The sequence below is a fragment of the Thermoascus crustaceus genome (genome assembly GCF_041956765.1).
Source record: "Thermoascus crustaceus strain CBS 181.67 unplaced genomic scaffold VTN00scaffold_1, whole genome shotgun sequence".
NCBI classification, from domain to species: Eukaryota; Fungi; Ascomycota; class Eurotiomycetes; order Eurotiales; family Thermoascaceae; genus Thermoascus; species Thermoascus crustaceus.
The window spans coordinates 5,252,594-5,279,845 of NW_027192527.1; the positions used below are offsets into that span (position 1 = coordinate 5,252,594).

The 27,252-nt window shown below is 50.1% G+C and overlaps 10 protein-coding genes and 1 non-coding gene across 11 annotated transcripts; 5 read left to right on the forward strand and 6 right to left on the reverse strand.

The window, feature by feature from the left end:
• Positions 1-166: 166 nt before the first annotated feature.
• VTN00DRAFT_1894 (uncharacterized protein) lies at positions 167-2,362 on the reverse strand (the record flags this gene model as incomplete). Its single annotated transcript, XM_069428051.1, has 6 exons — positions 167-502; positions 582-920; positions 1,010-1,277; positions 1,355-1,798; positions 1,854-1,917; positions 1,975-2,362. 6 exons carry the CDS (start codon positions 2,360-2,362, stop codon positions 167-169), a joined length of 1,839 nt encoding a protein of 612 aa, XP_069292596.1.
• Positions 2,363-3,153: 791 nt separating this feature from the next.
• VTN00DRAFT_1895 (uncharacterized protein) lies at positions 3,154-3,445 on the reverse strand (the record flags this gene model as incomplete). Its single annotated transcript, XM_069428052.1, has 2 exons — positions 3,154-3,358; positions 3,414-3,445. 2 exons carry the CDS (start codon positions 3,443-3,445, stop codon positions 3,154-3,156), a joined length of 237 nt encoding a protein of 78 aa, XP_069292597.1.
• A 652-nt stretch (positions 3,446-4,097) lies between these two features.
• Positions 4,098-4,891, reverse strand: VTN00DRAFT_1896 (uncharacterized protein; the record flags this gene model as incomplete). The annotated part of the gene is made up of 3 exons (XM_069428053.1): positions 4,098-4,604; positions 4,661-4,734; positions 4,819-4,891. 3 exons carry the CDS (start codon positions 4,889-4,891, stop codon positions 4,098-4,100), a joined length of 654 nt encoding a protein of 217 aa, XP_069292598.1.
• Positions 4,892-7,364: 2,473 nt separating this feature from the next.
• On the forward strand, positions 7,365-8,859 carry VTN00DRAFT_1897 (uncharacterized protein; the record flags this gene model as incomplete). The annotated part of the gene is made up of 2 exons (XM_069428054.1): positions 7,365-7,404; positions 7,463-8,859. 2 exons carry the CDS (start codon positions 7,365-7,367, stop codon positions 8,857-8,859), a joined length of 1,437 nt encoding a protein of 478 aa, XP_069292599.1.
• Positions 8,860-9,471: 612 nt separating this feature from the next.
• Positions 9,472-9,595, reverse strand: VTN00DRAFT_t26. Its single transcript has one exon. It is a non-coding gene; the product is annotated as a tRNA-Leu (tRNA).
• A 1,103-nt stretch (positions 9,596-10,698) lies between these two features.
• VTN00DRAFT_1898 (uncharacterized protein) lies at positions 10,699-12,732 on the forward strand (the record flags this gene model as incomplete). Its single annotated transcript, XM_069428055.1, has 8 exons — positions 10,699-10,754; positions 10,832-10,952; positions 11,003-11,177; positions 11,233-11,303; positions 11,362-11,530; positions 11,585-11,968; positions 12,025-12,107; positions 12,166-12,732. The coding sequence occupies 8 exons, from the start codon at positions 10,699-10,701 to the stop codon at positions 12,730-12,732; spliced, it is 1,626 nt and encodes a 541-aa protein (XP_069292600.1).
• Positions 12,733-14,630: 1,898 nt separating this feature from the next.
• VTN00DRAFT_1899 (uncharacterized protein) lies at positions 14,631-14,913 on the forward strand (the record flags this gene model as incomplete). The annotated part of the gene is made up of 2 exons (XM_069428056.1): positions 14,631-14,639; positions 14,692-14,913. The coding sequence occupies 2 exons, from the start codon at positions 14,631-14,633 to the stop codon at positions 14,911-14,913; spliced, it is 231 nt and encodes a 76-aa protein (XP_069292601.1).
• A 72-nt stretch (positions 14,914-14,985) lies between these two features.
• Positions 14,986-15,561, reverse strand: VTN00DRAFT_1900 (uncharacterized protein; the record flags this gene model as incomplete). Its single annotated transcript, XM_069428059.1, has 1 exon — positions 14,986-15,561. The coding sequence occupies one exon, from the start codon at positions 15,559-15,561 to the stop codon at positions 14,986-14,988; it is 576 nt and encodes a 191-aa protein (XP_069292602.1).
• Positions 15,562-16,535: 974 nt separating this feature from the next.
• On the forward strand, positions 16,536-17,690 carry VTN00DRAFT_1901 (uncharacterized protein; the record flags this gene model as incomplete). Its single annotated transcript, XM_069428060.1, has 4 exons — positions 16,536-16,720; positions 16,804-17,049; positions 17,307-17,382; positions 17,454-17,690. The coding sequence occupies 4 exons, from the start codon at positions 16,536-16,538 to the stop codon at positions 17,688-17,690; spliced, it is 744 nt and encodes a 247-aa protein (XP_069292603.1).
• Positions 17,691-23,721: 6,031 nt separating this feature from the next.
• On the forward strand, positions 23,722-24,638 carry VTN00DRAFT_1902 (uncharacterized protein; the record flags this gene model as incomplete). The annotated part of the gene is made up of 2 exons (XM_069428061.1): positions 23,722-24,344; positions 24,446-24,638. The coding sequence occupies 2 exons, from the start codon at positions 23,722-23,724 to the stop codon at positions 24,636-24,638; spliced, it is 816 nt and encodes a 271-aa protein (XP_069292604.1).
• Positions 24,639-25,303: 665 nt separating this feature from the next.
• Positions 25,304-26,547, reverse strand: VTN00DRAFT_1903 (uncharacterized protein; the record flags this gene model as incomplete). Its single annotated transcript, XM_069428062.1, has 3 exons — positions 25,304-25,404; positions 25,466-25,650; positions 25,715-26,547. 3 exons carry the CDS (start codon positions 26,545-26,547, stop codon positions 25,304-25,306), a joined length of 1,119 nt encoding a protein of 372 aa, XP_069292605.1.
• Positions 26,548-27,252: the final 705 nt, after the last annotated feature.

A 27,252-nucleotide genomic window follows, 5' to 3' on the forward strand; every position in this document is an offset into this window, starting at 1 on the left:
ATATATAAATATATATATATATAATACGACTTGGACAACGTCTCGTGATTCTCCATCTCCATACACTACACTACATCCCACATCCTCCTTCTCAACCAACCTTTTATTTTTTCCCGCTTTCTTCCTCAAAGCCAAAGATTTTTTTTGTTTTGTTTTACTCATCTCATCATTCATAATCATACAACACCCTCTGCGGCTCGACGTCCCGTCTCAGAATATACTTTCCGAAGTACCACGGCAACATCCCGCGATAATGATTGATATGCTTCCTCGTCGGCAGGGAGAAGACCTGATCCAGCTCCTCGAGCGACAGGGCCTTCGTCTCGGGGAGGCAGAAGTATGCGAAGATCCAGCCGAAGATGTTCCAGGCCGCGTACCAGCCGAAGGCGCCTTGGGGTTGGAAGGCTTTCACGAGGGCGGGCCAGGTGAGGGAGATGATGAAGTTGAAGCCCCAGGTGGTTGCGGTGGCGAAGGACATGCCGATGTCGCGGATGTAGAGAGGCTGTTTAAATAATTTCAGATGGTTAGATTGGGTCACTTTCTGAGTTTAGGAAGTTTAGGAAGGGGGAAGGGAGACGAACGAATGCTTCAGCAGAATATGTAAATGGCACGGGCCCCTCGCCTGGAGAATACACGATCATAAAGAGGTATATACCCGTCGCGACGCATGCCGTCCTCGACGTGTCATCTGGGATCCAGAACGAGAAGCCCGTGAAGAGCAAGAACAGACTCATCAACGGGAAGGTGGTCAGGAGCAAGTTACGCCGGCCGAACGTGTCGATCGTGTAGACCGCGGGCAGGGCGAAGATCCAGTTCGTGATGCCGCATCCCAGGGAGGTCACTAGGGCCGTGCGCCTGTCGAAGCCGGCTTCGCGGAACATAGAGGAGGAGTAGTACATAATTGCGTTAACGCCGCAGAACTGTGTTTAGAGAGACATATGTCAGTCATAGGCCTCTGACGTATGGAGGTATGTACGGGTGCCTTCTGTATGAAGGGTCTTCGACATACCTGCTGCATGAACATGACGAAGAACGACGACTGCGCGGCACGTCGGTTGCGCGGGACGGTGAACATCTCACGCCACAGGTGCTTGCCCTCGCGAAGCTTCTCCTCGACTTTCAGAGCGGCGTGGATGTAGTAGAGGTCCCGGGCAGCTTGAAGGGACGACGGACGCAGCTTGCAGAGGGCATCGTAGGCGCTCTGATAGCGGTCACGCATCATGTACCAACGGGGAGATTCGGGACAGAGATACACTTGAATGCAGACGACAAATGGTCTAAAGGGGTATCAAGCGTGCAGTTTAGCAGACATGTTTCGTGAATGAAAAAGATAATATGTAGGTTGGGCACTCACGGGATCGCGGTAGAGGCGAGCATGAGTCTCCAGTTGAACCCCGGGATCGTGGCATGCGTCACGTCCATAAACGCAACGGAGGCAATATACCCAAGCATAATCCCGAACGCAGTCCACATCTGCCACATCATGACGAGGGCACCGCGGATATTAGCAGGAGAGCATTCAGCACCGTAGACAGGGGTGGTCGTAGACTTGGCACCGACGGCAAAACCCAGCAGGAAACGGCTCAGCAGGAGGTTCCACCAGGTGTGGGCAGCAGCCATCCAGAATGAAGACGCAAAGGAAATGAAACAGGAGATGAAAATGCATCCACGTCGGCCGAAGTAGCGGTTCAGTGGAGCGGTCGTCCAGCATCCGATGAGGGCCGAGCAGAGGTAGGGGGCACCGTTGAGCAGGCCCTGTCTCCAGGCATTGGTTACGCCGAATTCATGGAAGTAGAACCTATGATAGTTAGTCGACAATTCATAGGCCATCTAATCCAAGGGGGTAGACGCACTCTTGAGCTCCGTTGACGGCCGTTTGGTCCATACCTTGCACAATCGCAGAGCCGGCGCAAAGAACTAGAAATGTCAGGATACAATCCAGTATGGGAACAATGTCATAGAAACAGAACTTACTGGTCATGAAATACATCATGAAGGGCTGGCTCCAGCGATGCGTCTTCTCCCGGCGAATAATATCCTTTTCTCCCTCAGACAGTTCAGTCAGGGATTCGAAGGACTTGGGATCCTGCGCAATCAATGCCCCTTTCTTCAGATCATCCAGAATGTGAGTTAGGTTCTTCTCCTGAGCAAACGCCTCAACGTCCGCAAGGAGCTCATCCTTAGTTAACCCGGCAAGGGGGTTCTTCTGCTTTGTGTTTTTGTCATTCTTGACCTGTCCCCTTGTCCAGCTCTGGGCGACTTCCTCGTTGATAATGTCTTGCTTCTCGATAGAAATCGTCGAATGGGACCGACGGTGGTTCGTGACCGAAGGGGCCTCTAGGTCTGTGGGTTTTTCTTTCATCGTGAAAGATACACAAATGGCTCAATACGTTGAAAATCAGAACAGGTGATCCCACGACCGAAGACAAAATTGTAGCACGTGAATAGAGATATTAAAATCCGAACCGAGAGGGAAGCATGGCCCATTTAAAGCTGTCCAGAGGACACTTTCTCGAATATCAGGAACCGGATCCATGCTTCTCTGTGCATGCTACTGTATCATGAGGCATTTTCCCCGCCTCTCCCCGTCCTCCACTCTGCTCTCCGGACTCTCTAGAGCCAAGAAGCTGGGGTCGAAACGGGCTCTCGCACACATGGTCCAGGACGCATGCAGGACGGACCAGGACGGCACAAAGACTCTACGACAGCCATGAGGACATTTGCTCATCATCTGCCGGACAGCCCTAGCGGTTTTGGTAGCCCGGATCAAGACGACCAGGGTGCTATTCCGCTTTCTTGGCGCCGTCAAAATAAGCCAACCGCGGAGACTCCTGGCGGAACAGTGTTGCAACCTCTAAAAGCTTTGCCAGGAAGACCGTCCGGAGCAGCATGATAACGCTGCTCTGCCAAGGGCTTGGCCCAGGCCGTCTCCGTCCTCACTGTCTGTCGGGGCGGTCTGGCCGCGACAAAAGGGGCTCAGCACGGAACCAGCAGCGGACAAACTGTCATGTGGTTTCCATCCGCATCGTCATGCAAGGGAGGCCATGTGCAAAGTGCATCGAAGTCCGTCTGGAGAAGTTCCAGGATAGGTATCTCGTGTAGAGCCGCGCCGAGACGCGGTGCATCTGCGACGGGCGGGATCGAGGCTCGGCATCACCAGTCGCTCGGCCCGATGACGTCGAGCAGGCTGGGCGCCGAGTCGATCTGCGCAGGCTGGCCAAGTCGATTGCCGCTGTTCGGGATGGCGCTGAGGCGTTGATGCTTCTCAGCCCTCACGAGATCCGAGAGCAGCTGCTTCTTCGCGTTAGCATCCTCATGTAAGGCTTCCTTTGGCGGGTTAACAAAGTCACAAACTTGACTGAAGCGTAGTCGATGCTCCTGCTAATAGCTTGACGTCCATGTGGTGAGCCCACTATTCAGCCACGAGGACCTTCGCGTGGTTCATCTTTGAACTCAAGTACTGTGCTTATCACTGACTCCCTGCGATGACAGCCCGGGTTGGGCCAGCTTCCTGGATGTGAATGCTGCATTCAGCCCGATTCAAGAAAAGCAAGGTGCGGTTAAAGGGACAGAATCGGTTGGAAGAAGCAATCCAAGCCACGAGGGCTTCGGAGCATTATCCCGGAGTGGCATGAATGGAGCGATCGGTCAGGGATGCCGACATAGCGAAGGGACGCAGAGATAGGGCCGGAGCCCTATCGCCCAATCGGGCGATCACCTGCTTCTCTTGGCGCTATGCCGCCTCAGGTTGCAGGGCACTACTGATAGCAGTCCTTAAGGCTTAGGGCTCGGGGTCAGGCCTCCAGTTGCCTTTATCTCTCTCAGCTTCCCTCACAGAAAGGAGAAGCTTCCCTCCGATAAATCCATGATTTGGTTTACTGAGAGGTTTCATATAGATCTAACTAATGACAGATAAGTCATTTTAGAAACATATATTCAGAACTAAGCTAGTTCATCTATTCATCAAAAGTCAAGATGAAAATATACAATCCAAGTCGCCTTCATGCATGATGCATTGGGGTTGTGGCCTGTTTCTTTGTGTGCCCCTTCCCTGAAGTAACTCTGACGGTTTCCGCCGCTCTCCTGAATATTAGCCATTATCTCGAAGGGGATGAGTCGGCAGTGAGCCTCCAGGCTGCTTTGTCGTAGGTCTGTGGCCAAATGCCATTCTGACCCGGGGCCAGGATGCCCTTCGGATCGAGTGCGTTCTTGATGGTCTCGTTGAGCTTCATCTGCGCGTTTTCGTTGAAGTTATACGTCGATGCGATGTGGTCCATGAGCGCCAGGTGGGTGCGGTACTCGCCCCAGCCCTGCTGGGCACAGTCGTCGATCGGTGTGCGGATCAACTTATGGGCACGCTCCTTTGAGTCTGGGTCGTTGCGGTCGAAGACGAGGCAGACGATGTGGTGCATCTCCCGCATGCCGATGGTGAAGGTACTGATGAAGTCAAAACCGTATTCGAGGATCCACTTCCTGGTGATGGCATACTGCAAGTTGGCGTCGTCGCCGGAGATCTTGCTGATGGGTGAGAAGAACAGGTGTGCACCGTTGGGCAACCAGTCGACCCATTTGAGCTCATCCGTCGTGGGTATACCTTGCAGGGTCTTCGCGCGGATGTGCAGCACTGCTCTTGGGTCCGGCCGAAGGTAGCGTTGATTACCTCCCACGAGGCGTTGCGGATGGACTCTGGGCCGTGGGTCGCTCCGTAGAAGTCCAACGACCCAAGTTCAGCTTCTTGGCAATGGCGTCTGGTACGCTTCTCTCTGCTGTTTCTCTGTGAATTTCCTGGCCCTTTTTGCTAATTGATTCCCTGTGTACTGTCAGTAAGACTGGTGGCTGCAGTCAACTGTCTTAGGGGAAATTGGTCTTTCAGGGCCTCTGAGGATGCCATTCTCCGCCGTGTCGAGTTCCGGTTGTGATGTCAAGGCAGGTCCAAACAAGTTCAAGTTTTCGATTGACTGGGCACCTGTAATGGTGTTACATTAGAGGACAGAAGATAAAAGTTAAGGGAGGTCTAGGAAGGAAGGCTGGCGACATACGAGCAGGCCAAAATGGTGCTTTCCTATTTAGGCGAGTGCGCGCACAAGCACAAGGCAAAACACAAAACAGAGGCAAAAGAAAGGAATCAGATCAGGAAGAAGACACAATACAAACGGCATATGCGTTCAGTTTGAGGTGAAGTTCTCTGGTAAAAGTAAGGTTCCGGTAGGTCGGACTGAGCAAGATGTAATTTAGACTGATACACGGAAAAGGAGATCGAATTCAGATTCATGAGTGCACGATTCGAAGGCCTGAATGCGCACAGTGTCAAGAAAACAAGGCTGAAGAGGGCTGACTACCTACTCCCAGGAAAGATGGCCTTAGGTATGGAGTCGAAGTGGCAGTCCCAGAATTATAGGATCGAAACTCCACCGGTAAGCACTGGGTAAGATATATAGACGATGCTAAAAATCCTTACAAGAAGAAAGGTTGAGAAGTACAGAACAAGAACCAGAAGGCGTAATGTAATGCCAGTCATTCACCAGGATTCGTCACGGAAACACTGCAGCAGAACTCTTACGAGCTGCACTTGGCAAAAGTCTTTACACACCTTACTAATCTCAGTTCTATTCACCTGTTCGCCTTTGCAAACTGTTCCATTGTAAACTCCAAAATCTACAACCCCACTCGATGAGCTTGACCAGAAAGATCCCCGGCTGGGTCGATGAACACCCTGAACCTACTTCGCATTCTCAAGTACAGTCGGACGCCGGTATAAGCGGAAGCTAGCTCCTGTATCCATGAATCTGTTGGACGCGGTTTAGAAGAACAACGGATCCACATGAACACAATTGACAGCTGGAGCGGCAGCTCAACAGTATGAGGGAGACATTGGAGATGATAAAAATACACCGCCCAATTATGACCGCCATGTCATCGCTTGAGCAGTTGCTTGAAGAACACGAAGCGGACAAAAGGATGCCCGGCGGTAAGAGCAGCCTTGGAGGCGGTGAAACGCATCTTTCTCGGATAAGGACATGGAAGGGCCTGCTCGGATTAGATGAGTGGAGATGTTCAATAGTTTGACGACCCAATCCATTGGGAAATAATAACCTTCGTGCTTCATGATCGGATGGATTATGGTTGATGATCCATTTCCCTTTTTGTTATGGCTTGATGAGATCGATCCTCGATGTACTTAACTATTCGATTTTCCACGGGACATTTGTCAGGCTCGAGGCTTACTTGGTCTGTGACTTACAGGTCATTTCAACTAGCTTCATCCATGCACTGAGGTCAAGTCATACTAACCCTCTAGCACATTGAATTCGGAGGAGTCGAAGTGAGTTAGAGAATCCCCAAGCCTAGCTAAGGGTGGGCATCCTCACCCCCCACCCATCCACAGAGGGCGCCGATAGGCGGTGGTCTACAGGGGCATGCCTTCCTGAAGGCCAAGGGGAGGTAGGAACCAAATGTAAATAAGAATTGGGGAAGAAACTATAGAGCATCCATGATTTGAGTCTAGAAAAAAGAGGTTTTTGCTGTGATGGTTATCAAGTAAGCAAGATCAGGTCGTGGCAGCCCTTGTTACACGACCGGGCGGGCCGAGGGCTGATCTTAGCGCGTTGGGGCGATCTGGATCTATTAGTCTGCATGAGGTTGCCGGCCACGGTCAGATGGATGAAATACTAAGCGACATTTCGGCTCATCCACCGCCTTAGAACCTCTTTCACAGCAGATAGTATTTCAGATGAGATAGGAGATATCCCCTCTTCAATAGAGATTTCAGATTCAAATATCCCTTGGGTTATAAAAATACGATCTCGACATCTGCAATGCGGCGAACTGACAAACTCTGACGACTTACATGTTCGCAAGTAGCTGGCTATCGATCACCCTAGGAATTGTGGAGGCGTTCTTCAGTAGCTTGATTTCACAAAGTGTTGAAGACGGATTATCGCACCTAATGAAAGTATAATTATTGGGGTTACTCAGGCATGCAGATGCAAGTTTACTTCAGAGCAACCGTTCAATTCCATCAAGATGCCATTTCACGGCAGAACTCAGATGAAAAAATACCACCACAATTCAAGCTCAGCAGGCGGCACCCGACAATGGTCTTGATTTTTTGGCTTGTAGAGTGGTCAAGAGGGACTCGTTCTTCCCGCTCAGCTGCGCGATCCACTTACTACCGCATGGCGATCTCCCAGTAGAGCTTCTAGCTTAAAGCTTGTTAGTCAGCTCCAACTATCGAACTATAACAAGGGACAAAAACAACAGCAACAACAAGTATTTATTCACAGCTCCCCTCAGAGGACAAAGAATGGCGGGAAAAAAGATCTGAATCATTTGGATGTTGGTGGATGCATCGAACCAGATCAGTCATGTCCGATCCTCGCTCATTTCAGAAACTGCGGCCGGTTGGTACGTTGTCCCCCAGTCTCACCCGCTACTTGTGCTTCCTAGTTACCTAACCATACAGCAGGCTATCTTGAAAAGTTTTCAACTGCTTGTCACTTACTCGAATTCTACCACAATCTCGCAGTAAGCGCGTATTACTCGAAGCCAAAATCATCTTATCCTCTTGAAGCACTTGTCTATCGCGCCCTTGCAACGGTGATTGCTCGGCATCCAGTCTTGAGCGCGATTACTGTCGATGACCATAAGAAACCCTATTTCGTACGGCTGCCACGTATCGATCTACGACATGCGGTGAAGTTTGTGATTAGAGCAAAGGAATATGATGACCACGACGGTAATACCGATGAGGAGCTTGATCAGATCTTACAAGAAGAGCATAATCTCAACTTTAAGGAGGGGTACGGGGAGCGGCCATTCTGGCGCCTCATTATTCTCCATGGAACCGACAGCAGCACGCATTTTGTTGCGTGCTTTGTCCTCCACCATGTACTTGGGGATGGGAAATCGGGGCTGGCCATCCACCGCTCGTTCCTTGAGGCGCTCTCGGCCATCCCTGATTCTACCGAACCAGATCTAGAAGCAGACCCAATCGTGTACCCTCCTCAAAAGGACCTCCTCCAAACCCTGGAGCGTATGCATCCGTTGCCAGTTTCGATCCCTTACGTGCTTCGATCCTTGTGGAACGACTGGTTTCCTAGGGTACCCCGAACATGTTGGACAGGAGGCCGAGTGTCGACAGCGCCATCCACGCGTACGAGGAATCACTCCGTGACCCTCCCGCATGGCACGACCCTCGGTCTCCTGTCCGCTGCGCGAGCCAACAAAACCACACTGACGGCAACTTTTGAAACGCTTCTTGCGGCCTCAGTGCTTGCGCATCTCCCGGAACACTACTCGAGCCTGCGCAGCCTCTGCCCGATATCACTGAGACCATTGCTCCCGAGTACTCTTGTCGACGACGACTCCATCGGTTGCTGGGTGTCGCGTGTCGAGAATAAGCACCGTCGTCCCGCAGATTCTTCCGCCAACAGCAAAGCCATGGATTTGTTCTCTTGGGATGACGCACGGAGAGTGAGAGCCACTATTGAAGCTGAAGTCAAAAAGAATGGCAAAAATACTCCTGTGGGCCTTTTGCCATTTGCAGGGAATCTCAATCGGTGGTTCAAGAGGAAGGTCGGCAAGTGTCGCGAAGACAGCTTCACGGTGTCGAACATTGGAGTATTCAAGCCGGCAGGCCAGCCGAGCTCCCCTGAAGGAGGAGAACCCTGGAAAATCAGCAGGATGGTCTTCAGTCAGAGTGCAGAAGTGACTGGACCTCCATTTGAAGTTTCTCTTGTCACAGGCGGAGACGGACGACTGACCATGGGTTTTTGTTGGTTAGAAGGGGTCGTTGAAGAGGAATGGATGGAGAAGGTGATCGAGGAGTTGAGAAACACGATCGAAGAGGTAGCGCAGTAGGCTGGGCTATTGTCTATGGGCACAGCGATTCTTTCGGGGAAGCCATTGATCAGCTACATTTTCCTTCGAACGTCGTCGAGGGCCACCTTGGCGAGCTTACATTATCTATACGGTGGTTTAATATGACGGGGAAGCCTGTCCGCTTTACATTGAAGATGTCTTTCTTCTGGCGGCGCCAAACGAAGATGCGGAGTATGACGCAAAAGACGATGGAAGAAGAGCACCATGCCGTCGAAACGGAGGAACTTGAAAGTGCGGAGCTGCTAAAGCAACGTAATACAAGACATGAATACAGAGGACATGAGCCAAGAGGAGCAACGGAGAAATCAGGGTTTCATACAGAGCCGTAGCATTGCTTTTGTGGATACCCTTTCGCGTGGAAGAACTGATGCTTCTTTAGAAGATCGTTCGGATTTTTTCTTTCTGAGACTTTTGCAGATGCCAACTATACAGTACGTTAATTTTTGCCGTTGTACTTATAGAATTTTGATACATGATGGATCAGGGCCCCGAAGCGAACAACTTCGCCCTTAACAATCTTACAGTCACTGTCTTAGCAAACTATTAGTCTGGACGAGAATCATACCGAGAAAGTAAAAAGAAAAAAGAGGCTGCGCCAGCCAGGAATCGAACCAGGATCTATTGCTTGGAACTAGATGGCGGTTAGAAGATTTTAACTATAGAAAAGTAACTTGAGGACTTACGGCAACAATGCTAACCATTACACCACTGGCGCCTGCGTGAAAGTACACGGGTGAGTACCACATAGCGTCAGAGGTACGAAGAAATACACAACATACACAAAAGCAGACAAGTTGCTCCCGTATGACACTACCCTATTTCCACCACGCAGAACGTGTTCCTTTCCCCCTTTTTCTCTCAGCTACTACAGGTATTGGAAGACACTGACTAAAGACTCTAGAGCGCATGCCTTGGAGACAAGCAAAGGTCGAAAACGGCACGATAATGGCGCATCTGGAAAGTCTACACGGAGACACTCCAATTCCTTCCACTCGTTGACCACCAGTTTGACAGCCCGTCTCCTCCGCCACAGCTGGTAAAACTCTTGAAGTCTGAGCGAACATTGATCACCATGACGCATCTTGAGCCTTACGTGTGGGGCTGGAGACGAAATGGTAGGGAGCCCCATGGGGGGCATCTGGGGTGCGCTGTCATTTCCCCGCAAAATAGATCTTCTCCACATCGACGGAGACTTTCCGTAGCGCTCGGGAGTTCTCCAGTTCTTCACCATACCGTCAAGGGCTTCGAATCGATTTGGCAGGGCAAGTTCTTCATATGGTTAGGGGAGGTCCCGACATGTTGGTCCTGTCTGCTGTTCTGCAGTGACACCTGTAGGTGAGACGTCACAAATCCTAACAAGGACTAGGTCTAACGGTTGGACAGATCATGTTCCTCGGTTGAAAGTCTTCCGGGTATTCCTGTACTACAGTCCCAGGTATTACAAGCATAGCCGGTAAATGTCCTTCTAGAATGAGCAAAGGCCAATCATCCATCAGTGGACCTATGTCCAACGGCACCCTCAATTCACGTTGTTCTCGGAAGTTTTCATCCTTTGGCTTTCTTGCAGGATGATATCATCCCTTGCAGAATGAAATTTTCCGGAATCAACTAGGAAGTTCGAGACCAGGGTCCCACACGTGGCTTGCAGCCCCGCAAGCTCTGCCGGCAATTATTGGCGATGCTGTCTGGGGAAAAGCAAGGAAAATCCGGGGAGGACGAACTCCAAAACAGCCCCCGCAACTTGCTGGGATCTTCTTAAAGGGGCAATCTGTCCGTCTAAATACACGCCAGGGTCGACAACATTGACAGCGCAACAACATGACCAGAGACATCGAAGCTCACGGCGGCCACGGCCGCCAACATCTCGCGCACAGGCATGTTTTTTTGAACCATGAGTCATTGAAAAATTGCTCTCGCGCCTATTGGAAACCGTCAAACTGACTTTTTACAGTCATGCTCATGAAACAGATCTCCCGGGCACTGTCGATCTCACGCTGATCGAAGGAGACGACAGTGCATATGGGCAGGCACTGTATCCAGTGCCAGCGGAGGATCCCAATGACCCCCTCCAGGTAGAATCTCTCTTGTCAGAGGGTGGAACAAGTTGCTGAATACTGCAAAGTGGTCGACCTTCAAGAAGACGATGATTCTTATCATCGTATCAGTGTATTCGTTCCTTGGAAACAGTTCGCTGCTTGGACCTTCAGTATATATTGCCATCTACAGCGAAGAGTTTGGAATTTCACACGCCACGGCTTCAGGACTTATTTCGTACCCAAATCTTGCCTACGGATTTGGTACGATAACTCTTTTCAATCGTTGATAGATACAGCCGGCTCATCTTACGTCCAGGCTCTCTGTTCCTTGTCCCTCTGTATATGAAAATCGGGAGACGACCTATCACGTTGCTTTCGATGGCAATGGTATTCTATATTTCCCTGCCACAGATGAGCCTACGGCTTGCTGATAGTTGCGATGTAGTTCGTTGCTGGACTTATTGGAGCATCACGGGCAACAACCTATACTGGACTCATGGTAGCACGTGTATTTCATGCGTTTGGAAGTGGTGTCTGTGAGTCCATTCCAGTGCAGCTGGTGAATGACGTATTTTTCCTTCATGAGCGTGGAAAGAGAATAGGGTACTATACTGGTAAGCGCAGTAAGGGTCTGTTGATGGTGTTCCAAGCTGATGGACTGTTGCTAGTATGCCTCTGCCTGGGATCCACTGGACCACTTTACGCCGGATACATGCTAGCTGGAGGATATTCCTGGAGGCTATTTTTCTACGTCGAGACCGCATTCGCAGCCGCATTGCTTATCCTGGCTTTTTTCTTCGTCGAGGAAAGCATGTACGACCGACCAGAGCCAAGGCATTCTCCGCCTGAAACTGCAATTGAGACGGACGAAAAGCTTCAGGAGACGCAGTATGAAAATGTGACGCCAGCCATCATACCGAAGCGCAAGAGCTTCCTTTCGACTCTGAAGCCTTGGAGCCGTATTGACAGAAATGTGCCTTTCCTCACCACTATGCTCCGGTCATTTACATATTTCTTCGTGCCAGCCGTGTTCTGGGTTATCACCAGCTTTGGTATGGGCTGCCGCTTTACTATTTTTTTTTCCTTTGATGCTGATAGTTGGTTTCAGGAATTTGTATCGGCTTAGGTGCTTTAACCTTCAACTATACCTTCCCGCTCAAGATCACGGAGCCTCCGTACAATTGGAGCCAGGTACCATCTCTTTCCTTGATTCATCAATCGAGATGACAGTTCCTCATGATATCCGCAGTACAACTCCGGCCTTATCGCCGTTGGGACCGCAATCGGTTTCTTCCTCGCCTTCCCATTCACATCGAGCTCAGACCGTCTCGCGGCGTATCTCACAAAGCGGAACAACGGCATCCGCGAAGCGGAAATGCGCTTGGGCGTCATGCTCCCTGCCATGCTCATCGCTCCTGCTGGGCTGGTCCTGTACGGCTTCGCAGCGGAGAGAAACCTCCACTGGGTCGCATACTTCGCGGGCGTGGCGATGGAGAATTTCGGCGCCTACTTCTATTTCACCTTCACCCTGGCCTACGCCGTCGACTCGTACTACGCCAACACGCCAGAGATGCTGATCGCGATGAACCTCGGCAAGCAGGCGATCTCATTCGGGATGGGCTCGTTCCTGCTCGACTGGATCATCGAGAACGGGTACGCGGTCGTCATCTCCGGTATCTTTGGCGGCGTGTTGCTGGCGAATAATCTGGCTCTGATAGTGTTCATGGTCTTCGGGAAGAGGATACGGATAATTACGTCGAAGTCGTGGCTGGGTAGGCTGCATTCGCGGACGGCAACAAGGAACATCACACATTGAGCGTGGCAGACGGGCTCTGTTTATATCCCTTTCTTTTCAAGTGTGAGATCTTTCATTCAATCATAACCAGTGGCTTGTTAAGGGGTCATCAGAAATGTATACACGTTAGCCTCCCAATATATAAGCTCCCATGAAAATAGGCACCTACGTGTCGTCTAACGAATACCTGTGTATACATGCGCAATGTACGGTGCCTGAATGACGGGTTTCAAATTTCACCATGGCATCAACTATGGTACCCAAGCTTTCGCCAGTCGAGCCTCCACCTCTCTCCGTCTTTAAGCCCCAGGCAACGAGGCACCATCACCATCATGCATATGTATGCATGTCAGATCTGAATAGAGTTTACCTCCACCTGCACAGCAAAGAGGTGTTTCGCAGACAGGGGGGAATCGGATTCTGGAAGGTTGAACACCCAGTAGAACACTGTACGAGCCACACTCTGTTTCAAAACCTAAGACTCACGGCCCGTTTGCAGCTTTTTCCTGAAACAATGAACCAACGACGACACATACAGTGCAGTACATAAGGGTTGTCTGTCTGTTTCATCCTTAATTAATCAACTACCTAATACGCTGGGCTGTAGTTGATTTTTTTTAAGGGGGTCTTCTTCTTCTATTCTAGACCCCTGTAGCTCTGTAGATCCTATACCTACTGATATTGATTATTCTGTAGCTCCAATGAGAATCATCATTAACCACCAGAAATCAAATTGAATGAGTCAGTTATGCCTAGTCCTTAATTGATCGCCTTTTTTTTTTGTGATTTAACCGTAAGAATCCTTTCTCCGCGAAGATCCCTCCTACAGTCCTTAGTCAGCAAGAGGTATCGGTTCTGAGTAATAAAAACACCATCTCCTCACAGGCAAAGAAAAAAAAGAATTCATCGGAATAGAAAATGAATCTCTAAAATCCAAAGTTATGTCTGGGCTCCCGTACATAATGCTGCACACACGAGACCTAGGTCACGTGCACAGACACGCAATCGAGCCATCGGTTGGCAACTCGAGACGGCTTGAACGGGTTGAGGATCGGGCCGGATCAGTGGAGATAGGGGCAACGGGATACGATCATCACGGAGATCCACCGCAAATTCAAAAAGAGGCAACTCGGTCTCGGCTCTCGCCACCCGGTCGTCTGCGCAAGTGGCGGCGCACTATTGATTTATCCCGTGTCTTGGCTTTGGGGGTACGCCGTACGGCGTCTACGGAGTTTTTTATGTTTCTTGAAGATGAGATGAGAGATCAGATCATGTCGGATGATTTTTTTTTTCTTACTTGCTTGCTTTGAGCTAAACTGGATCTGTTGGGCTCGGATTTTTTTTTTTTAAAAAGACCCCCCAGCCTCTCAATATCTACCTAGTCTGTGTCTCTTTCGCGGTACAGTACGGAGTACAGTTCAAGCGCTGTCGTCGCAAAATGCTGATAAAACATACGATAGGACCTATAAGTAAACATTGCTTACACATCTGGAGGAGTAATCGAGATTCGAGAGATAAGCTTCTTCCACGTTCCAATAGTCTCAGGGGCAGGGGGACTTATGACTTGCATCTGCTATGATGTCAAGTGGATAGGTTCCTGTCGACCTCCCACCGCCTCGACATCGACCCTTATTATTCAAAAGACAAACAATTGCGTTAAGAGCCATATTCACAGTAGTGTCAGATCTCAGAAAAGCTCACCGAAGGTATTATAGCCAAGAAATGCATTTTCGGAGGACATAAGCGACGTCTCAACCTTCTGGGAGGTGATTTGCAAAGCTACGATAGCGAACCGGTCTTAGCCAGCCCTGAGCGGGAAAATCCGAGCTGCTAGCCAGCTCCTAGGCAACGAGTCTCCTGTCATCGAAAGGGGCCTGCTCCCAATTGATGGCAGATGTTGCCATACTCTGTACATAGAAATGACATTGGTATCGTCGTATATCCATACAAACAAATATGTAGTGAATTTGCCCAGCATAGCGACCGAAACGAAGTTGGATATATACCACCTTATATACACGAAAGGGAAATCAAGGGTTGACTGAATCAGAAGTTTATCTGGTTATTATCTGCCGACATCGTAAACCATCAACATCCACGTCCACACCCCAGTCGAGGTTCTTTTCAAATTGGCGATTTTTCAGTGCTCCAAAAGGCTACCGCCGACGGCATCCACGGATCGGCATCTCATTGGCTCGGTAGATTGGAATCGTTGTCTCATCCCCCGACTTGATAGATATCGTGAGAGGTATGCGGCATCATCGCTCTCTCAGCTTAGAACGGGAAGCCGCTGGCAACACCGCTTGGGTAGGTTCCGGAGGGAGTAGCCGAAGGGTGGCCGTAGGCGGTTGCAGTCGGGAAACTGCCCGACGCAGCAGGGAAGCCAAGGAAGAAGCCCTCCTCCTTGCCCTCAGAGCCGAAGAGGTCCAGGTCGCGGCGGACGACCGAGTCGAAGTTGCGGATAGGGTGATGACTCGGGATCTTGCCGGCGGGAACGGCCTGAGTTGGCAGGCCCGTAGCGGACGGGGTGGCTGGGAAGCTGCCAGAAGTGAAGGGGAAATCACGCTTGACCGGAGGCTCAAGTTCGCCCGGGATCTTGCCAGCAGGAACAGCGACACTTGGCAGGATCGAGGCGGACGGGGTGCCGGGGAAGCCGCCGGTAGCAAATGGGAATCTGCCAGTCGGGGTAGGGAATCCAGACGGCAACTCAGAAGGGAAGCCAGAAGGAAGCTGAGCAGAGTAGCCAAAAAGGCCGCCGAAGAGGCCTCCCTGGCGCTTGTTGGCAGGAGCAGGAGCAGCGAGGGCGGCGTGGGCAACGCCAAAAGCGGCGACAGCAATAGAGAACTTCATTTTGCAAGTGTTGTATGGTGCACCGTCTGACTCGATCTAAAGCGATGGACGTTCCGGAGGGCGGTAAAGACCGAACGAATGATCCGGCGAAGTGTATAAAAACCAGTTCCAGCTGTGGAAGGGACTGAACAAAAAGAGGGTGGGCTGAAGAACAGTCACACAGGGTCCGGGGCGAGGAGGGCAGAAAGCTCTTTATAGACCAAACCCACTCATATCGCTACGACAGTCGATCAGGGACAGTGGTGACCTCAACCTTGTCACGCAAGAAATGTGAGCGCTGTTCAATCGTTGGGCAACACATACGCAAGTCGCAGATCACCCAGCGCACCGCGGCCACAACGGCAATTGTTGGGTTAGGTTGGAGCCTGTTTCGACTCACCCACAGCTTTGGGCTCGTAACCGCTCGTCCCATCATGTGCTTGCGTACGAGGCCAATTCCAAAAGGGGAGCCATTGCCGGACAGGCCGCACCTAGAAACTGCTCCATATTCAGGGTTTGATCGGTCCAATGTGATTCCGAAATTTCGAGTTGCGCAGATCCACCCCTACGCGAGCCTTGCAAGGTGTGTGTGTGGAGAGCTCCCAGGGCCATGAAACACAGTCCAAAGGAAAAGAGGCTCATGCGATGCACCAGCCACGACATTGAACAGCGCGATCCACAGGCATTTTCCAGCGAGCACTGTCGATCGCTGTATCGCCATCGTACGCGGTCACAGTAGGGGGAAGTAAAATAATAATGACAATACAGACTCCGTCCTTCGTACGGCCAGGGGACCATGATCAGGAACGTTCGACAGGGACATCGTATGCCGATAACATCATCCGTGAGATCTTCCCAAACGTGGCAAAGTCCTTGTCCATTCTCGGTCGAATCTGTCCGGGCCTGGGAATAAGCTCGACTACCTAGGGGCAAATGCTAGCCTATGCACGGCGAGCCGTCGATCTGACTGGACGGCGCTGGCGGGCCGTAGAGAAATGGTCCACATCTGTTTATCAAGCTCTGGCTGGGCCAGATTCTGTCGCGCGATCAGCACTCGCTTCGGCCAACGCGAGTTCACGCTGCCGAAGCCCTGGGGGCTTTTCAGCCTTTGTTTCGAACATGTCGAAACGTTGCCTGTCGGAGCCTGCTCAGCTTCGAGTCCTGGATCTTTCCGTGCAATGTCAGTCGAGACGGGGACCGTGCGGTGGACGTTCAATCAAGCGCAGACCTAGCCCTGTGCGCTGGAACGCTGACGACTATCAGTCCACTCGTGTCGAAGGAGCCATGGCGCTGCATCGCTGGCGAGGTGGATTGGGATGATAGACCCTTGGCTGAGATGACAGACAGCAATCATAATACCAGGCGGCTTGCCAGCGTACATTCTGTCACAAAATCCTTATCTCCCTCTAACTGGCCGGAGTCAAAGACAGAGCTGCAGCTTGGCTTGCATGACGCCGTAGGCGCCGGATTCTCCTGGGATGCTGTGGAGGATGAGATGAGGATCGGGGGGTCGGAAACCTTGACGCCTTAGCGTCCACCACCTAGCGCCTCAGGCATCAATTAGAACAGCACCAGTTCCCCCGTCTGCCATCAATGAAAATCTTCCGGCTGCCCTCTCCCAACCCTGGATGTTTCCATCTGCAAAACACGAAAGTGTTGAATTGAGAGCTGCGGTGTCTTCTCCATTCCCTTCCTGATAAGATTCCGGGCATTTCTCGGATCGTATCGATAAGGACGAAGCTAACTTTGACATCCACTTCGTCCAGACTTCGACCTTGGTATCCCCGCCACAGCGGAGACCCTATTCTGCTTGCGGACGAGAAAGAGCTGAGGGCAGTCACGGTTAGTTGGACCATCCTCTTTTTTCCTATATTGGCTAATCGTCCTTGAGATAGGGTCGTTGGATAAGCTAGATTCCGCAATCGCCGACCAAGATCTCGGGGGACTTGTCCAAGACGCGCTATTATTTCTTGGTAGGGAAGCTTACCAAAGGTTATTTCTACGTCTCCAGTCTGGGCCTTGACTGGGCGCCAATTGCACCTTTTATCATTTCGATCTTATTTGCTCGGTTTCTGGGATTTTCCACCATCTTTCATGGAGACCATGCTACGAACAGTTCACAAACTTCGAGCATAGGACTCGGTTCCTAGGAATGGTCTCCTATTCAGATAATGTGGCCCTCGCTAGCAGTGCTTATCCCAGTTCTCAAAAAGCTGGCTGATAACAGACTATCCATGTGCCTGTGCGCGAAGCGGACATTGGTTTTATACCCCTCCTGGTCATGGTATTAGCTCACTCCACATGTACAGGTTGAATTTGTTACGTTCTCCGGGTGACTGGATGCTTTTAAGCTTTTGTGTCCACTGCCTGATACTATATGCTCGGAAATATCCCGCATGAGCTTTGTCCTGCAATCCAAGATCTAGGTGGAGGCTACAGAAATCTAGACCACGCCAGCAGTCGTGGAGGTCTGGCGTCAACATTCTACAGGTCCGCTAGGTTGATCATCAAAGAAACCCTACTACAACCGGTATCTCCTTAGGAGGAGGTTAAGTTAACCAAAAACACCTCAATACCGTATCTGATTTGGTCCGGAGGGTCATATCATATTTTACGTTAGGATACGTAAACTTCTTCGCAACATCTAATCATTACTGATACATGGTTCTCCGATGGTTCGACAACTTGCGGTTCCCCCAAAATAACTACCGGTTCTCTACCAAGAAAGCTCGAGCGTATTCTTTTCAGAGGATCATGAGGAGAAATTGCCGCAAAAGAGAGATATCCGGCGTTAATGGCTTAACCTTTTTACCAGAGGTCCTGGATCTCTCGATCCATTCCATGCGAACGTAGGGCCCGAAGACCAAGCACACTGCACAGTGAACTGCGGATTCTAGCCTCTAATTGTTGTTAGCATCTCATGTGCGAATGATACACAGAACTTAGTCCTCTCACACGCCGTGGCGCAACGATCTAACTATTCTCTGATCGGGTCAAATTGGTAAGATCCGCTTGGTTCTGCGGGTTATCGGTTAAACTTGCGGGTGTAGCAGAACTAGAGGCCCGTAGTGTCCTGATACAGGGATGATTAACGTGCAGCTTTTTCGTGGAGTGAGAAATTCATATACGCTGTGCATCCTCAGTTCAAATCAATATTTTTACTCTATAACTTGGAGCAGGGATGCAATATTAGTGTTCCATAGATGGTAGGTAAATCTAACGAGACCTTTTGAAGAGAGGAAATTATACAAAGAGACCAAGTGGATCTGATTGCTTCACAAGCGCATAAGTAACTGCTATAATAACGTCTTGGCCTTGTGGGTAGTCTTAGTTTAAGACTGAGACATGCTGCTGCTCTCGCAGTATTTAGATTCCTAACAGTTCTATCACTATTCTGTTATTGCTAGAGGTAAAGTTAAGTATGACAGTAAGGCTTTTAACTTCCCTAAATCCTCTGTAGTAGGTTTATTCCATATCAGCTAATATCCTAAACAGCATAATAAGAAACCCTAAGTTTAGGAGCCGCCCACTAACAGACCTTGGAAATATCTCTTATAATGCTTTAAGATGCAAAGCAGAAAGCATCTTTTGTTGATTAGTATGTCCAGAAAACCCTAGGACTTATGCCAGTGTAACAGAAAAAGTTATGCTTGATTATGAGAGAGCAAGTTAGAATTACATTCTAGAAGAGAGGCAGAATGTGTCCCTGTTTAAAAAAAATAAACATCCACTTTCCTTGTAGAGAAAGCTGATCTTCCAAAACCATTTAAGATGTATAAGACCCAGGTGCTGTCATCAGTTTCTTGTCGTAGTCATTAAAATAAGCTTGGGGGAACCCAGCCCGGGTTGTGGTTGGCTATCAACCCTATCTGGTATCAGCATATGCTGAATTCGTGGTGGATTGAAGATAAACATATTAAATGCAGCCCTCATTGACGTTGGGAATGGGACCTGTTAGTGTCAGTGCTGATAACTGATGCTTACCGTGGTGCCAGCCAAAGGCTGAGGGGTTGGCGGCATTGAGTACCCAAGGATTCTCGAGAGAATCCTGAGTGCAAAATGTTCGACAGATTGTTGGTCGACATCTTCAACAGACATACTGCCCTACCAGCTTGCCTAGACTGACAGATTTTGTGTGTTAAAGCTCTAACTTTCCCACAGCTATTTCGAACCTTCAATGAGTTTGCAAGTGATGTGATATTTGTAGATGTTGTGTACTTCTCAAAAAATAAAGGGAAGAGGGGAAAAGGTAAAAATTTATTCTCAGACATCATTTATTGTGATGCTCTCTACGGGTCAAGTTTCGTCAAATTCTTTATAGAAATAAGCTTGTGCTGTCTCTCCCATCAGACGAATTAGAAGTAATGGAATGGGAACAAGAAAGGAAAAAGAAAAAGGTTATACCTTGTCAAAATATCTCACTGCTTGGGTCGTTTCAATGCATACTCTGTACTGAGACCAGTTCCTGTTTCTATTATGTTTGTTGCTGTTGTCATGTTTATTTGGGCTGCTCGTATACCCGACTTTGCAGAGAGGACTCTGGAGATATTTATACCACTCTGGGTGGCCACCAGTGGCTGCAGGCGCTTCTCAAGATTGCTGAGTTGGACTTATGTCTTTCCATATCTTGTCTTTGTTCCCCGCAACTCTTGCATTAGCACTAAAGTCTTTTGATGGCTGACAGTGAGGATAGTCTGAAGGCCAATGGAGACAAGATATATGGTCCTAAGCTGGGTGTCAAAAGAGGCGTGGGGGATGTTCCTGTGGCTTCCAGTCTAGCATTCTTAGTCCTTGGTAGGAAATCATCCCAAGTATAGTCTGCTGGCACATCCGACTTCAGTCACTTATAGAAGCTATTATAAATAGGCACAGTCCAGAAGCTATAAACTGCAAAGCTGCTGACAGACGTATAATAATGTTCCGACGAGTGCACAGTAGAGATATTAGTCCGGAATGGAAAAGGAAGAAATGCAGGAAGAGTGAAAGTAGGATTTTGAAAGTGCGATTGGCAGTGAAAGCTAAGCTTCACTCGCACTTGGACATTGAAGACAATCTTGTTTCAATTCACCACGGTTCTCAATCAACAAGGTACTAGAAAAACATATATCAACAGAAGAGGAAATACTTGGTATGACTGTAGACTAGCCCTCTGTGAATGCCACTGGTTTTGGCATAGCCCCCGCAATCGTTTTATATAGCTAATATAATTCATACCAGCCTTAGTAAATTATGTCGCTTAAGTAATTTCAGCCTAGTATACTAAACAGTCAATCTTGAGGAAATTTTGTGTCTGAGCAAAAGGATAATCATGTTAATGCAAATCAAGTGCTGGGCTTGAAGGCCAGACAACAGGGAGCATCCTCCACAAGCACAGCCAACTTCACGCTTGGACAAATCCTTCAACTAGTGACTTGCTCTCCATGTCGATAATTGCTAGATAAGATCCGGCTCTACAACCCCAAGTAAAATGCAGAAAGCCTTCAGGTAGCTGTCTGCTTTCCTCCAGAAACTTTTGGGTTAAATCCGTTTTTAAGCATACAGACTTCCCACTACTAGATACCTGGCCAGAGATTGCTGAGAAGTAGCAGTATATCAGAGTCGGGCGCTGAGCCATGCTTCACCTCTCCCTATGTCACATGCTTAGTTCTCCTCCCTCCCCGGGCAGTCCTGCACCCTCCCGCTTGTGGGTTATACCCCCCTATCGCCCTTCACCCAGCAACCAGAGCTTGGGACGATACTGCAGCGGAATGAGCAGCAAGCTATGAGCCACTAAACTTCCTTCACCGGACCTAAAGTCCTGAGTTTGATTCTTGCCTTCGAGGGAGGCGCGGCAATATTGATACTGAATTATCACTATCTGCCAACATCAGATGAATCTGGCGGCTTGAGAATCAGGTTCAGTAAAATCCCTGCCCGCCAAAAGCATAGGCAGGGGTTTTCGTAGCCCCCTTAGTATGGCCCAGTGGGCCGGGGGGTGAGCTTTTTGATATTTTTCATCTACCCTCCTGACTAGGACGCGCTGACGTTTATACAAGGGCTGCAGTGCAACACTCAGGATATTCATCTATATCCCTATTGTCATGGATCTACGTCGAACACAAACATTGATGTCTAGTAAGTACTGAGCTATCAACCTGTTGAACGTGTTCTTTACTGATTCTTTTCTTTGGGTGTGCTCGTGCAATCCCTCGTCTGCCCTACGCGGAATCATGGGTGGAAATACAAGATTGTTTGAAACGAACAGGATGAAGATGAACCAGGCCCTACACCACCATCACAACGATACTTGAAACGGTAAAAACCTAACGATGTTTGGATACTTTCAAGAAAATTGAGGAAGATACAATAGAACCGCTTTCTGTATACCAGGAGACGGCGTCAAAAGCGCGGCAAGCAACACCAGATGCGTCTCAATTAGTAGCAGCAGGGCCCAGTCTGTAGGCCAGATGTCCTCAGACAACTTCAGCTAGGGGCAGACGTACTGCGCCAGCGACCGCTGGAACACGAAGGCCGAAAATTTTAGATCCTTCTCCAAGCCAATCTCCTACAGATGGCTCAACTGCGGCAAACATATTCAGACAAGTTCGGACGCAACCTCATCGACAACATCTGCCGCGACACCAGGGCCGATTCCTAGCCTGCTCTACACTACCTGTTCCTAGCCTATTTGGATCGAGAGTTATAATATCTTCGAGACACTCTCCTCGATAAGCATCGATACTACAACGCGTACTGAATCATGCCCATCCACCAGATCACCCTCTGTCGCTCCAACGGTTACCTGGCCGCCATCAAGGCACAATACAAAGCGTGGTACGGCACAGCCATGCAGGAGGATATACGGGGAAGGTGATATACCAGTCGGTGTTCACAACTATCTACACCCGCCGCAAGAGTGGGCTAAGGAGCTCGCGGGGCGTGTGCGGCAAGGGTGGAATGCCAACAACAAGCTTTTGAAGGGAACGAAGCCGGGCTTTGCCACATCCATCCGTGCGATGACCTCGGGCCCTCTCTAGTATCTGCTCCTATCTCTGTTCAAGGAGTATCATTCGCCCTCACTAGAAGATTTATCTTCCCACAGACGTGCACGATTATGGCATTTATCTTTACTGAATTTTGCATTGCAAGTGCTCTTATTGTTCTTACCGCACTGATGAAGCGAAGGCACAGATACCAATCTTTGGTGACTTGGTCGATTATTTGGCAATGGCGCAAATTAGGTTACTTCTAATCAAGCTAAGCTTTTCTCAAGCACATAATGGCTCAGTCAAAACAAGCGTATAGGAAGCTCCAGTGAATGCGGACAAGCCTTGTCAAAAACTTCATCCAAGTTGCTATATTTCGGAGCCGAGAAAGTTTGACTACAATGCAGCAGCATAAATAAATCGCCATCTACTGATGATCAATTCAATTTTAATTCCATTACATTCCAATGTTTACTGTCCAAATTGATAAGGTGAGTTAACAGCAATAAGCATACTCTCTAAAGGCACGACCATCATCGGTATGCGCGTTGTATACTCCGCATGTACTCCACGTGGAGCATTCACTATTTCATCCGAGAGGTGGAGTAACTGTGGAGATTCATCACCGCATCGATCCCGCTCCGCATTACATCGCATTGCATCCCACCTTCTCTCTTCGATGTTATGGAGTACACAGCGTAGCACTGCACTGCACTACAACCGGCTTCAGCGCCTAACACATGCGTAGACAGTTAGTAACTAAGGTTACTTCGTCCATGGCGATCGATTGGTGCATGTAGACAGGTTCAGCTACACTGGCTAAATGCAACAGATTCCCCCCGTCTTTTTTCCCCCTCCCCCGCCGTCTCCTCCCCGGAGATACTCCGAGGTGGGATGTACGGGGTAGATTGATTTTACCCATGTTCCTCGGAGACTCGTAGCCATTGCGACTCGACACAACACCAAAAGCCTCTGTGCCGCTGCTGTTTTCCTCTCAAGGTTCAATTCTTCTTTTGCACCCTCTTTCCTCGCCGGTCTATCTGCTCAAGACGAAGCATATCCCTCCCCCCTCCGTTGCATAAAAAGTATATAACGAGGACCCCTTGGACCCTCCCTCCCCCGCGAGCAACGCTCCAATTCAATCAAGTCATATAGACCTACCTCACCGCCCACACACATACACAGAAGGACAGAAAGAAGGAAGAAGTGAAAAAAAATGGACTTCACCAACAAAGTCTACACCATAACCGGCATCTCGGGCATCGGCCTCGCCGTCGCCCGCCACCTCTACTCCCACGGCGCGAAGCTCTCCCTCGCAGACATCGACCCGCAGGCCCTCTCCGATGCCGTCGTCCACATCACCTCCTCCTCCTCCTCTACCCCCTCCAATCCCTCTTCTTCCTCTCCCTCAGACAACATAATGACCACCCAAGTGGACGTCTCCAACGTCAACCAAGTCAACGCCTGGATCGCCGCGACGGTCGCAAGATTCGGCCGCCTGGACGGCTGCGCGAACATGGCGGGCGCGATCGGGAAGCATCACGGGATAAGGAAGTTGGTCGACCAGGAGGACAGCGAGTGGGATCTGATCATGCGAGTGAATCTGACGGGGTTGATGTATTGCATGAGGGCGCAGTTGAGGGCCATTCTCGAATTGAAAAAGACGCAGGAAGGGGGGAGTAAAGGGGGCAGTATTGTCAACGCTGCGAGTATCCAGGGGGTCAGGGGGTTCGCGATGCACGCGGCGTACTCGGCGAGTAAGCATGGGGTGGTGGGGTTGACGAGGTCCGTGGCCAAGGAGGTCGCGGGGGATGGGGTGAGGGTTAATGCTGTTGCGCCGTGAGTTATCTCCTGTCCTGTCTCTTAACCGCCCCTATGTACCGGCCTGGTAAAAAGTGGAGAGGAGTTTTGGTGGGTGATAGCTGACGGGATGCCTGCAGAGGAACGATCCAAACGCCGCTACTGGACAAGTCGGTCGTTATCATGGGCGGAGCGGAGCCCGCCATGCCGCAGGCGATTCAGCGACTCGGGACGGCGGACGACGTCGCGCAGACGGTGCTCTTCCTGCTGAGCGATGCGTCGTCGTACACGACGGGTGCGGTGTACAGCGTCGACGGTGGTTGGAATTGTTAATGAGTCTTTCTGTATACATCAATAACGTGTCATTCTGTCGATGCCTTATCTGGAATTGAATCGCAAGACCGAATTCATGGATTCTATCGTCGGAGCAAGAAGTTTTTTTCTAGAGGCCCTTAAGAGCTGGCTGGCTGTCCTTCTTCTATTGGCCATCTATTATTAGCCTTCTATTTTGAAGCTTTTGAGTACCTATGTACATATCGATAGCATCGCATCCAACGGCTATCGGCCAGCCTCATTATTCACAATGTGAAGAAATGAAGCGAAAAAAAGTTAAGGATTACAAAAGTTTATCCACGGGCCCTGATGTTTGACAAAAAAAAAAAGAAAAAGAAAAAGAATTAAATCATATGCAGCAAAAAACAGTAACTTGCGCAGAAGGAACAAAATGGGGATATATATCATTGAATGTAACCCATAAAGCATCCAAAACGCCACATCTAAAGTCGGCTCCGCGGGGCCGTATATACAGCGGATATATAAAAAGTCCAAACCGAATATTTACGACCGTGAGAAGTAAAATGCCCAAACAACTCAGACTGAAGTCAAGTTAGCCTATGATTCATCTTTTCTCGTCCGAAGGGTGGAGAACATACCAGGGCCTGTACTTCCGTGACATTAAACAGTTCTCGCCAGCTGTGACCCCAAGTCAGGAAAAGACATTACAGTCCCGACTGGAAGACCACAGGCCAGCCGTCCTCGTAGAGGAGGTAGTTCCAGCCCAGACGAGCATCGTCAAAGGCGAGACCAGATGTCTTGTTCACTGTTGTACTCCGTCAGCGTCGATCCGCTACTAGTACAAAAACAAACTCAAAGCAACTCACAGTAATGGTAGTAGAGAACATCTGGGTGGCTAAAGTCTCCCGTCATGATTCCCTGGCCACCAGGAGCGTAGACCTCGTGGTTCGAGCCATAGACAATGGTTCCACCGCCCTCACACAGCTTCTTGCCGTCCCTGTCAACGAATGGTCCTCTGGGGTTCAGAGATCGTCCAACGCGGATGGAGTACCTATTGTTTCAACGTTAGCACACTACGGAACAGCTGAGGCCAGGTAAGAGGGGGAAGGACATACTCTTGTCCAGCTGGAGGGAGGCCAGTAACACTGAAGTGGCAGCATTGCCCGTGACTGAACCAGAGATAGTACCAGGGGGCCCTGTAGCTCATGAAAGAGCCTTCCTCCGGACGGGGGTCGGGCTCGTACGTAACAGGATAGTTGTGATCCTTTCGAATTTCATTGTCCGCCCCTTCGAGGGTGAGGAAGGCCACGTTTATGGCGTCCGGCTGTTTGGGGGTGTCGACGGCCAACAGGTCTTTGGTCAGAGGCAGCTGCCAGATGTCGGTCCAGTAGCTCCCGAAGGTCAAATAAGGCGTGCCATCAGCGGGATCGATGAAGACGCTCGGGTCGATCGCGTTTGCGGCCGTGTACGGAAACAGGTGGGCGTAAGGACCGCTGCCGGTTTCAATGATAGATCCATGGTCCGTCCAGTTACCTCCTTCGGGCGAGTTCGAAGTCGCCACGCCAATAGCACTGTTTCGGCTACCATCCTCGCTGACCGCGTAGAAGCAGTAAAAGGTACCATCCTTCTCGATGGTCATGGGAGCCCAGGGCTTCTTGTTGTCACCCTTGGTGATGACACTGGGCCCGTCCAGCACCGTGCCCACTTGCGTCCAGGGACCATTCATGCTGTTGGCTTTCCAGACGGGGATCCCCGCCGCACCGCCTTGGTAGGCATAGTAGGAATCGCCAACACGTACGACGGTGGGATCATGAATCGGAAGCTGACCCTGATTCGGAAGTGGGAATTCCTCCACCAGACTGGTGATTGGCATATGAGTAGGAACCGCTCCCCCGACAGAGTAGAAGACGGAGGTCAGCCCTAAGGCGAAGATGCTGGCGAGCAACATTTCGCGTAGTCGACGTCTGAAGAGGAAGTGTATCACGGAAGCCTCGGCTCTAGAAGGAAATCGGCCTATGGGAAGCGGGATTGATATTGGCTCCGACGAGAACTTCAACGTAAAATAACTAGTCAGAAACAGACCGCTAATAGATGACGGTATAGAAGCTACCATCTTGAATGTGAGGGGAGTAGAAAGAAGAGCAAGTAGGTTAGCAGAAGGTTCATACCTGATCATCCACCAATTGCCTTGATTATGTACAGCGTACAGCACCGGCGGAGAGAGGGGTTGCAGCAGTAGATCTTGAAAAGGTCTCCTTGATAGCGAATTCCACCAGGCAAATTTGAAACGGGGCTGCAACTCCGATAAGCGTTGCCCGGGGTGCTGTCACGCAACTGCAGAAGATAAACCGGAGCAGCTGCAGTGTTTATGTATCTCCATCCCAGACGCCGCCAAGAGGTCCATACGGTCGGCCGACAAGGGGCCAGCGGGGGAGAAAGGCCATACTGGATCCCAGGTCTGTGTTAGAAGCAGCCTCCCCCGCCTTGTGTGGCCTAGTCGCCTCCGTACTCCAGTCAACCTGAGTCTCCAGACGCCAGGATTCGAACAGCCTCGGCGGCGCGGATGGAGATGATGGGGGCCAAGCGCGTCCGAAATCATCGACAGGGGCAAGCTTCTTCTCGGCGCAAAACCAAGCCTGTTTTTAGTTATAAC